The sequence below is a fragment of the Lepidochelys kempii genome, chromosome 1 (genome assembly GCF_965140265.1).
Source record: "Lepidochelys kempii isolate rLepKem1 chromosome 1, rLepKem1.hap2, whole genome shotgun sequence".
NCBI classification, from domain to species: Eukaryota; Metazoa; Chordata; order Testudines; family Cheloniidae; genus Lepidochelys; species Lepidochelys kempii.
Window position 1 is genome coordinate 252,440,136 of NC_133256.1, and position 16,313 is coordinate 252,456,448.

Below are 16,313 nucleotides of genomic sequence, written 5' to 3' on the forward strand. Positions count from 1 at the left end.
GGTCAGAAGGAAAAGAGATGTGGGTATCCACGCCAGAGAGGTGATGGCTGAGGAGCCTGAACTGGCTATCCTGGCTAGACCACGGAGGGGGAATACAGTACAGTTGTCCTGAACTGACAAATATTTCTGTTTTACATGCTTTGAGCAGTGAAACAGTTAACTGGCATTTTAAAATATTGTTGGGGTCTGAATTAGCATTCATTGAAATAAATGGGACAGTTCACAACCCAGAGCTATTGTTTCAGGCTCTTTGCAAACTCAGATGAACATTGTTGCATCACTTATGCTCAGGCCACATTGTCAAGGTTTTCGTTACAATCATAACAGCTGCTATTGTTACTTTTTGGTTTTGAAATTAAAGCTGAGGCTCTGATGAACAAGTTAGAGGCTTTTCCACTCCACTCCCAGCTAGCTCCTGAACCTCAGTGGGAATATTCTGCAAAATGCTAAATTAAGTACCTTTCACAATAAGCAACATGAAAAAAAAAATCAAAACACAATTCCAAGTGTTTATTATGTATTAAAAATACTGTAAATAAGCCATACAGTTCACTTCACAGTAACCTAAACAACTGTTAGAAACTTGAAAAGAAAAGTCAACAAAGAACAGTGCAGTTCAAAAAGTAACAACAAAATTTATCTCAATGCAGTGCATCCGCCTCACTTATTAAGACTTACTTGACTTATTAGCAACTTCTCACTATGTACAGTGGGAACAGCATTACAAATAGCTGGGTATTTTATTCTTAAATATCGAAGGGAACTCCCTCTTTACCTCTGCTGTTCCCAGAAATTACCATTTGTTGGAGGTGCTAGTTCTATGAATCATTTTCTAATGCAGCCAAAGAGTTGGTTAAAATAGGGCATGCATTACACTCTCTGTAATGTGGGCTAGCAGATATCCCCATTTACAGAGCAGTCTGCACCAAGGCATAAGTACCTTTGAAAAACAACCTTTGAAAAGTAAACCTCAGAAAGAAATCAGAAATCCTTTTCTAGGGTACAACCCCCCAAAAAGTTCCATGTTGGAGAGGTTCTTAGAATGCTTGAAATTCTTTAATATTTGACAGTCATTCTGATTCTCAGCCAACCTGAGGCTTGCTCGTACTCCATTGAAGTCAATGACACACTCCCACCGACTCCAGTTGTACAGAATACAGTAATACTAATTAAAGTCACTATCACCTCAGAGGCAATCTTGAAAGGTATTTTATTTAGAAACAATTCTGTTGGTATCATTCTGAATCTTCTCTTCCTCCTCCTGTGGTATTATTAGCAGGCTTAGGCCTGGTCTACAGCTAAAACATACGTCAGTCAGGGGTGTGTCGCCCCTCCCCCATGCAGCAACCTAGGTATGCTGACAAAAAACCCCAGTTTGTGCGCTTATAGGAGAGGGGTTCTATTGGCATAGCTAAAGTCACTGGAGGAGGTGGTGTTCTTACACTGGCAGAACAACTCCTGTGTCCTTGTACGTTGCAACTACACTAGGGTGCTGTGCCGGCATAGGCAGTGGTGTTTTTAGTTCCTCTCCTCAGTCTTCCTCACTCAAAGCCCTGATCATCTCCACAGCAACTAACCGTGATACCACGAAAAGGAATTACGACTTCAAGGGAGAGATTCTGACAATGTAAATAATCCCAAAATAACACGGCAAAACGTTATTGAGCCCTCTGGCAATGAATCACATCCTTCAATTCACATTCCTCTTCCCAGCCATGCTAATCTGTACATGGGGGTTTGGAGGTGCTGGGGAAAGGGGCATATGGGCACAAATATTTCTGCTCTTTAGCAGTGCCATGGAACACCCCTCAGCAGCTCTCGTCTCACGTTTTTTGGAGAACTAGAGTCTGTAGGTGCCCTATACTTCTCCCCACTCCATGAGTTTTCCTGTGTGCGGCTATGTATGCATGGCAGTCAGAACTTGCTTCTTTCCCTACACGGTGGAATAAGCTGAAGAAACAGATGAGTTGCCTCAGGCCTAGTCTACATGTATTAGTTTTACCAGCATGAATATTTTGATTAAGGGTGTGTTTGTTTGGTTTTAAAACCGTAATACCACTAAAAGCCCTAGTGTGGATGCAGTTACAGCAGTATAAGGTACCTTATGCCAATATAGCTACTCCCCTTCCACTAGAGGAATAGCTAACCCAGTATAAAGCACCTTTATATCAATATATCTATGGGTCTGTCTACACTACAGCCACTACAGTGGCACAGCTATGCATTGTAGCTGTGCCACCTTAGCATCATAGCATAGATGTTTTCTACATCGATAGAAGGAGTTTTTCAGTCGATGGAGAGACGGATTAACTACAAGAGGCGGTAGTGAGGTCACCAGAAGAATTTTTCCTTTGACCTAGCTGCATCTACCCAGGGAGTTAGGTCAACCTAATTATGTTGCACAGGGCACATTTTTCACAGCCCTGAGCAATCAAGGTAGGTCTATCTAATTTTAAGTGTAGACCAGGCCAATGTCTACAGTAGGGAGATTGTGCTGCTGTAACTATACCAGTATACTTAAAGCAGTACAACTTTCTAGTGTTGACTAGGCCTTAGTAATTTACCGTACTCACCCACCTATCCATCCGAACTCACAAAACTTTTAAAAATGAAACTAAACAGAAGAGAGATCCAGGAACTAAGCAGAACTGTCTCTAATTATGTGTCCTTGTTTTCTTTGGAGGTGTCAAAACACTGGGTATACAAAAGCTATTCTTTTAAATTCGATAACTGCACAGTTAGCACTGTTCACTTAAACTTTTTCATGTATCTTTTCTACTTTCATAAACAATCTATCCAGATCATTCCTTAGGTCATCTACCAAACTCCTCACAGACTCCACATTGTTCTCATTTGTTTCTATTTTCACTGAGTAAGCAACTAAACTATCTACTGCAGTTCTTATCATTTTCAAGTCAGATTCAACTTGATTGACAGAAGATCTTAATGTGTCTACAGAGCCTTCTACAGAAGACAGTTTTTCAAGATAGTCTTGAGATTGTGCTTGGCCCATCTGAGGCTTTTCTTGATCCAGCAAAGCACTAACTTGTTTCTGGATGTTATGAAGTGCATCAGCAGAGTCTGGTAGGTCACTCACACTTCTTCTCAGTTCATCAACATCATGGTATAATGAGAGCTGAGATTCACTAAGACTTTGCACAGTGTCTGTTATTGAACGTACATCACCATCTGAGGTACTACGCAGAGATGCAATGGCTTCCTCTAGAGTTGCTAGCTTTCTTTCATACGCTTCGTGCTTAGAAAGAAGTGATTCCATCTTTTCAGTCTGTTGAGCATCAGTAGAACTTAGAGACTGAAAATTGTCTTCTACACCTCTGAATCTGAATTCAAAGCCTTCCCTGTTCTTTTCAAGGGTTTCTAACACATTTTTGGAGAGTACATTTTCTTCCTGTTTGTTAAGGTTGGCTTTAATTTGCTGTAAATCTTCATCCAGTCTTTTAATCTCATCAGGGAGCTGCATAATGGATTCTTCAGCTTTAAGAACTTTCTCTTGAAAAGCTTTCAATGAAAGGTGTTCTGTGTCTGCAGTCTCTTTGAACGTCTCAAGTTCCTGTTTGAGATTGACTAATGCTTTGATTTCAGTATAAACATCCGATTCCATGGACTCTATTGTACTTTTCAGAGACTCTATGGCCTTCTCTTTGGTTTTCATGGATGTTTGCATCTCATCAACAGCATCTTTCAGAGCCTTTAATTCATGTTTATACACATCTGTTTCTCCCAGTGAAGCCACCTTTGCTTTCATATCATTGATTTCATTTTGGCTCCTTTTCTGGACTTCAGTGAATATGGCAATGTTATCGTTGATAGACCTGGTCAACTCTGTTAATCTTTCTTCCACAGTGTTTTCAAGTGACATGAAGTCTCGTTCTCTTGCATCCTTTACCACATGGATGCCATCAGACAGGTCTTTCAGGATTTCATTTTGTAGTTTTTGAAGAACCTCACTGATTCGATTTATTTCACTCTCCCCTTGTTTAACACTCTTCTCAGTAACTTCTTGTTTATGCTGAGCACTTTTCATCATGGATTCAAAACCTCCAAATGTGGCTTGAAGAGAATGCACCTAAAAACAGAAATCCACATATTTTCAACTTAAATTTTCATCTTATGTTAGTTGATGAGGATGTCGCTATCTACCTAATTTACGTATAACCCCCACTATTGTAGTATCTGAGCACCTCAGAATCTTTACTGTTCCCTCCCTCAAGCATTCTGGTGATGCTGGGAAGTACTATTATCAAATAGGAAACTGAGGCACAAAGAAACAAAAGCTTGGGCTACACTGGAAAGTTATACCGGCATAGAGGAGTTGGAGAGAGGTGTGAAAAAACACACCCCTGACCGACATAGTTACGGCTGACAAAACCCCCAGTATAGATGCAGGTATCTTAACAGAAGAATACTTCCAGCCAAGTGGCTACCGTTGTTCAGGGTGGTGGTGTTCCTACACTGGCAGAATAACTCCTTCCGTTGGTATAGGCTGCATCTATGCTAGGGGGCTATGCCAGCACAGATATGCCCAGCAGGGGATGCAGATGGAGCCCTATGCCCAGGGGCCGCACTGAAGAGCCAGTGTCCAATAGAGGGACCAGCGCTCATGGGGTGCAGCCTTCTGCTCCCCTCCTGACCCCGGCCCATCAGTTCAGACAGAGTCTGTGCAGGGAAAGTGGACAGACTGGTACTGAAAAAGGGTTGGGGTCAGGAGGAGAACTTGTCCTGCACAGACTCTCTCAGGAAGGGGTGCAGATGGGGCTCCGTGCCCTGGGGCTGTGCTGATGGGCCAGGGTCAGCAGGGGAGCTTCTCTGAAAAATTCCCAGGTCCTGAAAAAGCCAAAATTGAAGTGAAGTCTGTAAAACCCAAATAGTGGCTTTTTCAAAACTCAGAAATTCTTCTGAGAACATGAAGGGCTTTGCCTATTTGGTATGAGCTGATGGTTTCAGTCCAGCTCCCTGTCCAAATCACAGAAATTACCTCCACAGTTGGCACTGACTGGCACATTTATTGACAGTCTCAGCTCAGAGGCCAAGGCATCACTGGGCATGAAGACTGAACTACCTCTCCCACCTAGAATAAGGATCTAGGCATATGAATGGGAAAGCTTGCACGACCATTGCCTGGCTGGACCCGTTCTGCGGATAAACAGAATTTCAGGCTTTGGGTCTATGAAAGTGGCACGTTCCATAAGCACTAAATTCACACAATTTAAAAAACCCCAAGTGATTTTAAAAACTCACACCGACTTCAGTGGGGATCCTGCACAAAAGAACTCTTACAGGTTTTGGCTGTGTGGCAGTGGTGAATAATGCATGCTACAGGAATCCTGGAGATGCTGTCTTGGCTCATTCCCTGCTACACATGTGGAGTGTGCATTAATCAGTACTGCCATGCGGTCTGTCAGGTTTATTGATTAGATAAGCAGCTTCAGACCTGGTTTCATTTTGTAAATAACATTATTAAATGAATGCACTTAAAAGAAAATATCTTATTTTTAATTATAAAAGGCCAAGTCATGAGGTCTTCATTCAGCTCCCAAGCCTACAAACATTTCCCACATGAGTTAGCTCATTAATTTAGTTACTAATGAATAAGTAAGTTATTCAGATACATGTCTGCAGGTTTGGATGCTCAGGTTGAACCTCCCTTGGTTTCAGTGGGAGTCTGAGCTGAGTAAGGACTGCAGGATTTGGCCAAAAGTCTTTTAATTTTGTTTTAAATGCAAACATTAAGTGATATACTGTTGATAGGTCCAAGTAATCCCCAAACTTTACAGGTGACCTGCAAAGGAAGCACGGTTTTACTATCCTTTTTTTCTTCAGGATGTATAGAGAAGGGGTAAAAGATTTCTCCCCATCCTCCAATTTTTTTCAAAGTCTACTAAATTTATTCCTTAGGGCTTGTCTTCACTACTGTGCTGCGCCAATGTAGCACGTCTGGTGAAGACATGCTACGTTGACAGGAGAGTGCTCTCCCGCAGATGTAATTACTCCACCTCAGCGAGAGGCGGAAGCTATGTCGGTGGGAGAGCATCTCCCACTGATATAAAGCATTGTGTACATCGCGCTAAGTCGATGTAACTTACGTCACTCGGGGGTGGTTTTTTCACACCCGAGCGATGTAAGTTACATCAACTTAAGCAGTAGTGTAGACAAGCCCTAAGAAACACCGTATAGTATCATAGCTATTTCTTGTTTTGCTGGAGCACCAAAGGGAGTTTTCTCAGCCTTCTGTTGAAGGGATAAGAGTATTTGAATCTTTAACAAAGACAGTCTTTCTCCCAAACATTTGTCAGGTGTCTGAGGTAAATGGGTGTTAACAAAAAGCAAAGTTTTAAATAGTTTGTTCAAAAATCAAATTCCCTCTCAATTGCTCAAGTTTCAATCTAATTTGATTATGTTATAATCTCACTGCTTCTCCAGTTGTTCAGGAAAAACAGAGTAGATAAGACCTGATATTTCTAATAGAAAAATAAGCAGGAAAAAACCCACTCTTGAATCCTACCTTGTCCATGCCCTAACTCCTTACCACAGTTGCCAACTTTCATGCGGTAAATAAGCACCCCAACTTTCACAATAAGCCAAAAATCAAGCTAATCCCATTTCAAAACTAAGCCAAAACAAGCCAATCCCTAAGAACCCCAATACTCTATGTGACTAGATCCCCCTGGCCTGCAGTCTGGGACCGTGGTGGGCCTGCTGTGTACCTCTGACTCTCTCCCCCACTTGCCCCTGCTTGCCGGGAGCCAATCAAAAAAAGAAGCAACAAGCTAAAAGCTGGCCAACAAGCAACTCACAAGCCAATTAAGCCAAAAACAAGCCCAATTTCTGCAGCTTTTTTGAGGGTTTGGCATATCTGCTCCTTACCCTTCTCGCCTCAAAAAAAAGTCCCAGGCCGCCTTCATATATCAGAAAGAACCAAAAAGGGCATGGGGGGGAGGGGGGGAAGAGGGGGAAAGAATCCTTTCCTTTGCAGGCCACCTTTAAAACTTAAAGGAAAGATGATTACATTTTAAGCAGTTTGTACCCTGAAGGTCTTACATGAGACTAGAAAGAAATTAAATGGGAAAATGTGAATAATAATGTTACTCAAATTGCTATGTGGCAATGGTTATTAAATTGATAATGTGGTTCTATCAGTAGTTACCGCCCAGTGGTCTTTCAGTCTGATTTTACCATATACAGAGTTTTTCACTACAGAACTTTTTTCTGTATCTCTTTAAAGTTGTCATGTCACACATCAGGTGTTTATAAGCCTTACATAGTGCAGGGAAACTATTGCTCACCTATCTCCTCCTGCAGACACAGCTGTAAAATTAAACTAATGTGCTAAGTTCATCCTATTAACTAACCTGTCTCCAAATGTTACTGTTATCGGACCAGAGAATCTGGCTCTCTAATGTCACAATGTGCCAGGTCAGGCCTAAAGTGCCAGATGTGGCCAGTGGAGGATTCTCTGTAACTGAAAGTCTTTAAAACATGATTTGAGGACTTTGGTAACTCAGTCAGACGTTATGGGTCTATTACAGGAGTGGGTGGGTGAGGTTCTGTGACCTGCAGTGTGCAGGAGGTCAGACTAGATGATCATTATGGACCCTTCTGGCCTTAAAGTCTGTGAGTCTATGAGACAGATCCCCACCCTCTTTCCTGACATAGGGAGAAGGGTGTTTGTTGGGGCATGGTAGAATGGAGCTCTACTATGCCTCATTCTCCTCTTGTAATGACCCTGATGGACCATATGCCAAGTGATGTAGGTTGAAGCCGTTCCCCTGCACCTTTAACTTACTACAGGGCCACGTGGTTGAGGATCAGAGCTCTAATGTAAAATAGAATCAAGCCCAATATAGTCAAGATAGACCAATTTCTAATTTAATTAATCTTAATAATCTTGTACTCAGCCTATTTACTCTAAATGGCTTGCTGACCCCTACATGAGCCCTTTGCAAGAAAGGGATAAAACCCTAACTTCAAAATAACAGTTCACATTCATTATAAAACAAGGGTTTGGAATGGCTTCCATTTAAGAAGAGACTAAAAAGATTAGGGCTGTTCAGTTTAGAAGAGAGATGACTAAGGGGGGATATCATAAATGTCCATATATGTCTATCATGAATGCTGTGGAAAAAGTGAATCAAGAGGTGTGTGTCTAGCTGTGCCCCCAAAGGCATGGATTTCAATCACAGTCTTTGAAAGGCTTAATATCATATACAAGACAGAAAAATATTCTTCTACTGACAACCAGTTTTCTCCTTTAAAAAGTCATGTTAACATGTCAAATAATCTTAGTTCCTCTGTAAATTGTGCTAAAATAATCTTTGCTCCTCTGTCAATTGTGCTATACTACAAAGACTAACTACAACTTTCCACATAATTTCCTTTCCCTTCCTACAGCTGATGTGAATAGCAGATGAGCTTATATAACTCTTACTTCTGACAATGCCTCTGTATGGCAAAAGACCAAAGAGGGTGGAGGATGGAGTTCCCTCAAAGCAGCCTAAACTGGCAGTGCTATATAGGTATAGCACAGTATCCTACAGTGATATTAGGCCATGAATTGATCTCCTCCCTCTGCCTTTCATCCTTACATTAGAAATGCATGCCTAATGTTAGCCATCCTTGACACACAGGTAGGTGGAGTTTTATCTCCCTTTGGAACTAGAACATAGATATAAGAGCTGCCAAACTGGGTCAGACCATGGTCCATCTTGCCCAGTATCCTGTCTCCAACAGTGGCCTGTACCAGAGCTTCAGAGAGAGCGTACAGAACAGGGCAATTTTGGAGTGATCCATTCCTGTCTTCCACTCCTGACTTCTGGTAGTCAGGTTTAGGGTCACTCTGAGCATGGTTGCGTCCCTGACCATCTTGGCTAATAGCCATTGATGGACCTATCCTCTATGAATGTACCCAGTTCTTTTTTTAACCCAGTTATACTTTTCACCATCAGAGCATCCCAAGGCAATGAGTCCCACAGGTTAGCTGTGTGAAAAAAGTACTTCCTCTTGTATTAAACCTGCTCCAATTAATTTCATCAGGTGACCCCTAGTTTTTGTAGTGTGGGAAAGGGTAAATAACACTTCTTTATTCACTTTTTCCTCAGCATTCATGATTTTTTAGAGTTTTATCAGATCACCCCTTAGTCACCTCTTTTCTAAACTGAGCAGCCCTAATCTTCTCTCCTTGTATGTTCCAAACCCTCGATCATGTTTGTTACCCTCCTTTGAATCTTTTCCAGTTCCACTATATCCTTTTTGAGATGGGGAAACCACAACTGGACACAGTATACAAGGTGTAGGCACACCTTGGATAGCTAATTATTTAAAACATCATTTGTGCGCCTCTCTCTCAGAGCCTGGTATTAACTTGTGATTTTGGCCACAGCAATCCAGAGATGAAAGGAGCACATTTTACATATCCCTATGCTTGTAAGGCCTCAAGACAAATTAAGGCTGGGATTTTCAAAGGGACCTAAGGGAACTAGAAACCCAAATCCCATAGATTTTGAAAATCCCAATCTAAATATTGAAACTAGTAGAGTGATGCTGATATTTCCAATAACCTCAGCCTTCCCTTTGATAAGCAAGGGAAGAATAAAAGAGACACTGCCTGGTGTTACAGCACCTGAATTCGAATTGCTCTCTTTCAGAAAAAGCTCTCCTTAAAAATGTCTTGTTGCTATAGAACAAAATATTAGCCCTGGGAAATGATGGCTGTAACAGGCTGCTCAAGAGAGAAATGATAGTATGATTACATCTAGGAACTTAGGCGTGATCTACACTATAAAGTTAGTCCGTGTCTACATTGCCACTTTACAGCGCTGCAACTGTCTTGCTCAGGGGTGTGAAAAAACACACCCCTGAGCGCTGCAAGTTTCAGCACTGTAAAGTGCCAATGTAGATAGTGCATTGGCACTGGGAGCCACACTCCCAGCACTGGTAGCTACTCCCCTCATGGAGGTGCTGTTTTTTGTTGTTGTTTTTTAATAGCGCTGGGAGAGCTCTCTCCCAGCGCTGGTGCCGTGACTACACAGCCACATTAAAGCGCTGCCGTGGCAGCGCTTTAACGTGGCTAGTAAAGACATGCCCTGCAGACAGCTTTACTACATTGCTCAGGCTGTGAAAAATTTCACACCTTATGCAGTGTAGTTAACCCAACCTAAGGCCCGCTGTACACACCACTAGGTTGACGGAAGAACCCTTTCCATCCCTATAGAGTTTAAGCTACAGTGACACCACTGCACTTTATTTATGTCTAGTGTAGATATAAAGAACTCTACTTTCAGTGAGTGCTTGATGAGAGAGGGATGGTATGTGTGGAAGGAAAACTAAAACTTCAGTGTTGCACTGTCTTGGCTCGCTCTCTTTTGGGCTCACACAGAACACACTCACAGCAGCCAGCTCCTGCCTGTTGAGTAAGTAGAGGACAGAAATTGATATGAATTGTGTGCCTACGAATTTCACAGATCAGGACTCCTCTTAGTTTAAATCCCTTGTCAGCTATTAGAGGACAAATAGGCTTGTGGTGATGGCACTGGACTGGGACTCAAGAGATCTGGCTTCTGTTCTTGGCTCTGCCATAGGCTATCTGTGAGATCTTGGCCAAATCACATAATCTGGCTGAGCCACAGCATCCAATCTGTGAAATGGAGAAAACAATACTTTCCTTCTTCACAAGGATGCTGCAAATCTGATTCACTAGAGTCTGTGAGTTGCTCAGATACTGAAGTGATGAGTGCCATAGAAAATACAATAAATAATTATATAACTACCTAAGTTCTTATACTGAGGCTATGTATTATATTCCTATGTCATACATGCCAAGCTTTTGATCCCAGTATCTCCCTTCCCCCATATATCTTTAAACAAATATTAGGCAAATTAAAATGTTGTGCCTGTCACGTTCGTCAGTACCATGTGAACTTGAAATCCAGCCAGCATGAAAAAATGAGTTCTACAATCACATATGCATTGTAGGTGTTTTTCTTTCCCCTGTTGCTGTGTAAAAGACCCACACAAACAAACAAGAAACTGACCAACTAAACCCCCTATCCTGCACACTGACCCACTGTGGGCAGATTCTTCACCTACATGGAAACACCTGATCCCCATGGATCAGCTTACAGTTCGATGCCCTACTGATCACACAGGGAAAACAGTGAAACTGAATGACTATACACAGGGTGCTCTCAGATGTACAAAACCCACAAACTGAAAAAAACAGACATTTTTTCTCTGATCCATTTCAGTTATAATAATCTCAGGTGTTACTGTATGTAACACTTCCTAACAGAAGTGTGATTTTTATTTTAAGTTGACAGTATTTCTAACATTTTTTTAAAAAGTGAAATATTTTAAGCCATCCTGAAAGGTATGGGAAGTGCATTGCACTGCCATGCCTGAAGCCCTAGCCTAGAAGTGGATTCCGTTTGAGCAAAAATAGCATCCTCCAGTTTCAAGGAAAAGGGTACCTCTCTGATCAATTGGGCCACACACTTCACTGACTACTTCATTACACTCCTGTGGAAATCAGTTGCAACAGAAGTTGCTGGTCTCATCCTCTTGGCTGGAGATAATGTAGGAATTTGGCAGACACTGTAAGCAGTGAGGGTGCAGCCAATCAGCAGTTCTGGTGCTACCGCTATTGCTTTTTAAAACAAGTGGGATTTTTGCTTTTCATAGTGTGCAGCAAATTCGACTGCCACTGAAAACTGCAGGAAAATAAGGGCGATGCATAGTCAAAAACAGTGACAGGGTGAAAGCAAAACATGCTCTGCTGCTATCTATGGTGTAGGAATAGCCAAGATTACTTCGATATAACTCAGGGGTGTGAATAAGCCACCCTCCTGAGCAACATAGGTTACACTAACCTGAGTGCCAGTGTAGACAAGGCTAGGTTGGCAGGAGAGCTGCTCTGCTCCCGACACAGCTACTGCCTGGGGGGGGGGGGTGGATTTATTAGGGCTAGTCTACACTGGCAATGCTAAAAAACTGCCACAGCAGCGCTTTAATGTGGCTTGTGTGGTGGCGGTGCTCAGCGCTGGGAGAGAGCTCTCCCAGCGCTCTAAAAAAAAACCCCCACCCCCATGAGGGGCAACGCTCCCAGCGCTGGTGCACCGTCCACACTGGCGCTTTAGGGGCGCTTAAACTTGCTGTGCTGGGGGGGGGGGTGTTTTTTCGCACCCGTGAACAAGAGCGTTGCAGCGCTGTAGCGAGCCAGGGTAGAGAAGCCCTTCGCCAGGAGAGCGCTCCCCAAGGGCGTCTTCACCGGACGCAGCCCTTCTCCTGGGGACTAGCCCTTTGTCTGCTCCTGCCGAGCGCCGGCACCGCCTCGCCTCCAGGCTCGGCCTCCCTCTGCCTTCACAGCAATGGAGTCGCCAGAGTTTGGGGAGCCCTGGCAAACTTTGCGAGCGCCCCCCCCCCGCCCCCTGCCCGCCAGTTGAGGGGCTGGCGGGTGGACAGAGAGAAACCACCCACCTCCTTGCCCTTACCTTCTGCGCGACCCCCTCCAGGGCGCGGGCCAGCTCCTCCCGCTGCCGCGCCGAGCCCTCGTGGCGCAGGCTGAGCTGGCCGAGCTGCCCGCGGAGGTGCTGCACGCCCCAGCCCGAGAAGGCGGCGGCTGCCACCAGAGCCAGGGAGAAGAGGAGGTTCAAAGCCCTGCCCAGGCTGCAGGCGGACGGGCGGCCTCCCGCCGCTTTGCTCCCCTTGGCGGGAGCCGCCGCCTGCTGCTGCTTCTTTGCCACGTCATCCGCGCCGCCGGAGTGGGACTGGGTTCCCTTCTCCGAGCCGCTGCCCTTGCTGCTGCGCTGTCTGGCGGCGGACATGCCGGCTGGGAGGGAGGGCGGGCGGCGCCGCTGCTGCCCAGCGAAAGAGGCCGGCGGCGCTTCAGGCGGGTTAATCAGCGCGGGCTCCGCGGGAAGGGCTCAGCGCTGCGGGACCGAGCCGCTCTCGCTCCCCATTCAGTCCGGGCAGAGGCTGTGGGGTAGGAGGGTGGGGAGGCTCCAGCCACAGGAGCCGGGGCTTCCCCGCCCCGCTGCACACCCAGCGCCGCCTCCCCAGCCCGGCGAGAAGGGGGAGCTGCCACGCACACCGGGAGGAAGCAACCCAGCTCCATTCCCCAGCGAGCCCTTAGGGGGGAGCCATGCAGTTAGGGTGACCAGAGAGCAAAGATGAAAAATTGGGACCGAGTGGGGGGGGGGGGGTAATCGGCGCCTATATAAGAAAACCTCCCAAATACCGGGACTGTACTTATGAACTTGGGATATCCGGTCAAACTACATGCAGTGCTGCGGAGAGGAGAGACTAGCAGCCCTTGCCTCTGTGGCATTTTCTGTTTGAAGTCTACTAACCAAACTATAGGCAAGGGAGCCACACCTACAGTTAAGGCCCTGTCCACACTGACAAGGTTCTGTGCAGTAAACCGGCTTTCTGCATTGTAACTCCCCAGGTGTACACACTGCCAAGCCACTTAGTGCACAGAAACTGCACAGTTGCAGCGCTTTAAAAAAACCACCCAGACAAGAGGCGTACGGCTTTCTGCGCCGGGGGTACAACGCCACCGTGCCAGTGTAGACACCCTGGTCGATTACAGCGCTGCGACTGGCTTACTGGAGGTATCCCGCAATGCCTGTTCTCACCTCTCTGGTCATTGCTTTGAACTCTGCTGCCCTGGCCTCAGGTGACCAACCGTCATCCCCACCCTGTACATTCATTTGCAAATTTGAAAGTCCCCTTCCTGTTTGCTTGGTGATGCGTTCAGTGGTCCCAGCGCATCTTTTCAGGTGGCCATGCCTGTTCCACGCACCAGGCGATCTCCCACTTGGAGCAATGCGAGCTGCTGGACCTCATCAGCATTTGGGGAGAGGAGACTGTCCAGTCCCAGCTGCGCTCCAGCTATAGGAATTATGATACCTATGGCAGATTTCACGATGCATGACAGAAAGGGGCCATGACCGGAACACACAGTAGTGCAGGGTCAAAGTGAAGGAGCTGCGGAACGCCTAGCACAAGGCACGGGAGGCAAACTGCCGCTCTGGAGCTGCACCCCCGAGCTGCTGGGTCTACAAAGAGCTGGATGCAATACTTGGTGGCGACCCCACCTCCACTGCGAAGGCCACTGTGAATACTTCAATGGCTCGCATGCCACTCAAGAGTGGACTGAGCCAGGAGGAGGAAATCTTGGACGAGAATGTGGAGGGGGACCCAGAGGCAAAGGACAGCTCGGAGCTCAGAGATGCATGCAGCTAGGGGCTCTTTTCTACCCCAGAGGAGGCTAGCCAGTCACAGCTGTTGGATGTTGGTGAAGCACAAACAGGAGAGGAGGCCTCTGGTAAGTGGATTTGATTTTGGGAATCGCTGAAGAGAGTTGTTGGGTGCAGAAGGCATAGGTGCAGACTTCCCCGCTTTCCCCTGGGTGCTCAACCCCTCCCCCCCCCCACACACACACTCTGCCCCTGGCCCCAGCTCTTCCCCACCCCCATTCCAACCCCTTCCCCAAAGTCCCCACCCCAATTCCACCCCTTCCCTGCCCCTATTCTGACTCCTTCCCCAAATCCCCGCCCCGGCCCTGTACTTCCCCACCTCCTCCCCTGAGCGCGCCATGTTCCCACTCTTCCCCTTCCCTCCCAGCACACCGCCAAACAGCTGTTTGATGGCAGCCAGGGGGAAGCGCTGGGAGGTAGGCAGAGGAGCAGGGATGTGGCGTGCTCGATGGGGGGAGGACTCCCACTACAATCAACACCCATGCCTCTGCAGGTTGGCCCTGCTGAAGTATAGTACCTGCTGCATTGTACTCCAAAGGAGAAGGTTGGATATGATCTCTGGACATACATGAATCTTTAGCCGCCCCGGGACCCCACCTCCTCCTGGGACCTTCCCTTCCCCCATCCCCCTCACTGCTGATGGGGTTTTTTTGACTCTCTCCTCCGGTTGTCGTTTTTTAATAAAAGAATTGCGTTGATTTGAAAGCAATCTCTATTCTCTTAATTGAAAGCAAACAGAGCTCTGCAAAGCAACAGCCAATTATGTTAAAATTTCATATTGCATCGTCTGCACCAATCACAATCATCTCCTAGCATTGCAAGCACTCCAAGCATAGCAACAAATATTAGTGGCTTTCAGCTTCAAATTGCTGCTTCAAGGCATCCCTGATCCTTATGGTCCTGTGCTGCCCCCCCTCTAATAGCCCTGGTCTCTGGCTGTTCACACTCAGCCTCCAGGCATTGAGCCTCTGTGGTTCAGCCCTGAGAGAAGCTTTCACCCTTCCCTTCACAAATACTGTGGAGTGTACAGCACACGGCTATAAGCATAGGAATATTGTCATCGGCCAGGTCCAGCTTCCCATAGAGGCAGCACCAGTGGGCCTTTAAATGTCCAAAAGCACACTCAACAGTATTTCTGCACTTGCTCAGCCTGTTCTTGAACTGCTCCTTGCTGCTTTCAAGATGCCCTGTGTATGGCTTCATAAGCCACAGTATAAAGGGGTAGGCAGGGTCTCCCAGGATCACACTGGGCAGTTCGACTTCCCCTATGGTGATCTTCTGGTCTGGGAAGAAAGTCCCTGCTTGCAGCTTCCTGAACAGGCCAGTGTTCTGAAAGATGTGTGCGTCATGCACCTTTCCGGACCAGCCTGCGTTAATGACCGTGAAACGCCCACGGTGATCCACAAGCGCCTGGAGAACCATTGAGAAATACCCCTTGCAATTAATGTACTCAGTGGCTAGGTGCCAGAATTGGAATATGCGTGCCATCTATCATCCCTCCGCAGTTAGGGAAGCCCATTTGTTCAAAGCCATCCACAATGTTGTGCACATTGCCCAGAGTCACAGTCTTTTGGAGCAGGATGCGATTAATGGCCCTGCACACTTCCATCAACACGAGTCCAGCAGTCAACTTTCCCACTTCGAACTGGTTAGCAACCAATCAGTTTTCAGAGTAACAGCCGTGTTAGTCTGTATTCGCAAAAAGAAAAGGAGTACTTGTGGCACCTTAGAGACTAACCAATTTATTTGAGCATGAGCTTTCGTGAGCTACAGCTCACTTCATCGGCAGTTTCCACGGTATGCATCCGATGAAGTGAGCTGTAGCTCACGAAAGCTCATGCTCAGATAAATTGGTTAGTCTCTAAGGTGCCACAAGTACTCCTTTTCTTTCAACCAATCAGTAGCATTCTGGAATAGCCAGCTTTCACAGTGCAATCATCACGCGCTTCTCCAACGGCAGGGCAGCTCTCATTCTTGGGCCCTTGTGCTGCAGGGCTGGGGCGAGCTCATCACACAGTCCCATGAATGTGGCTTTCCTCA

General features: G+C 46.1%; 1 protein-coding gene across 1 annotated transcript; it reads right to left on the reverse strand.

Moving 5' to 3' along the window:
* Window positions 1-489: 489 nt before the first annotated feature.
* CKAP4 (cytoskeleton associated protein 4) lies at window positions 490-13,048 on the reverse strand. The gene is made up of 2 exons (XM_073324265.1): window positions 12,504-13,048; window positions 490-4,087 (listed from the first exon to the last, which is right to left on the reverse strand). Exons 1-2 carry the CDS (start codon window positions 12,834-12,836, stop codon window positions 2,753-2,755), a joined length of 1,668 nt encoding a protein of 555 aa, XP_073180366.1. The 5' UTR covers window positions 12,837-13,048; the 3' UTR covers window positions 490-2,752.
* Window positions 13,049-16,313: the final 3,265 nt, after the last annotated feature.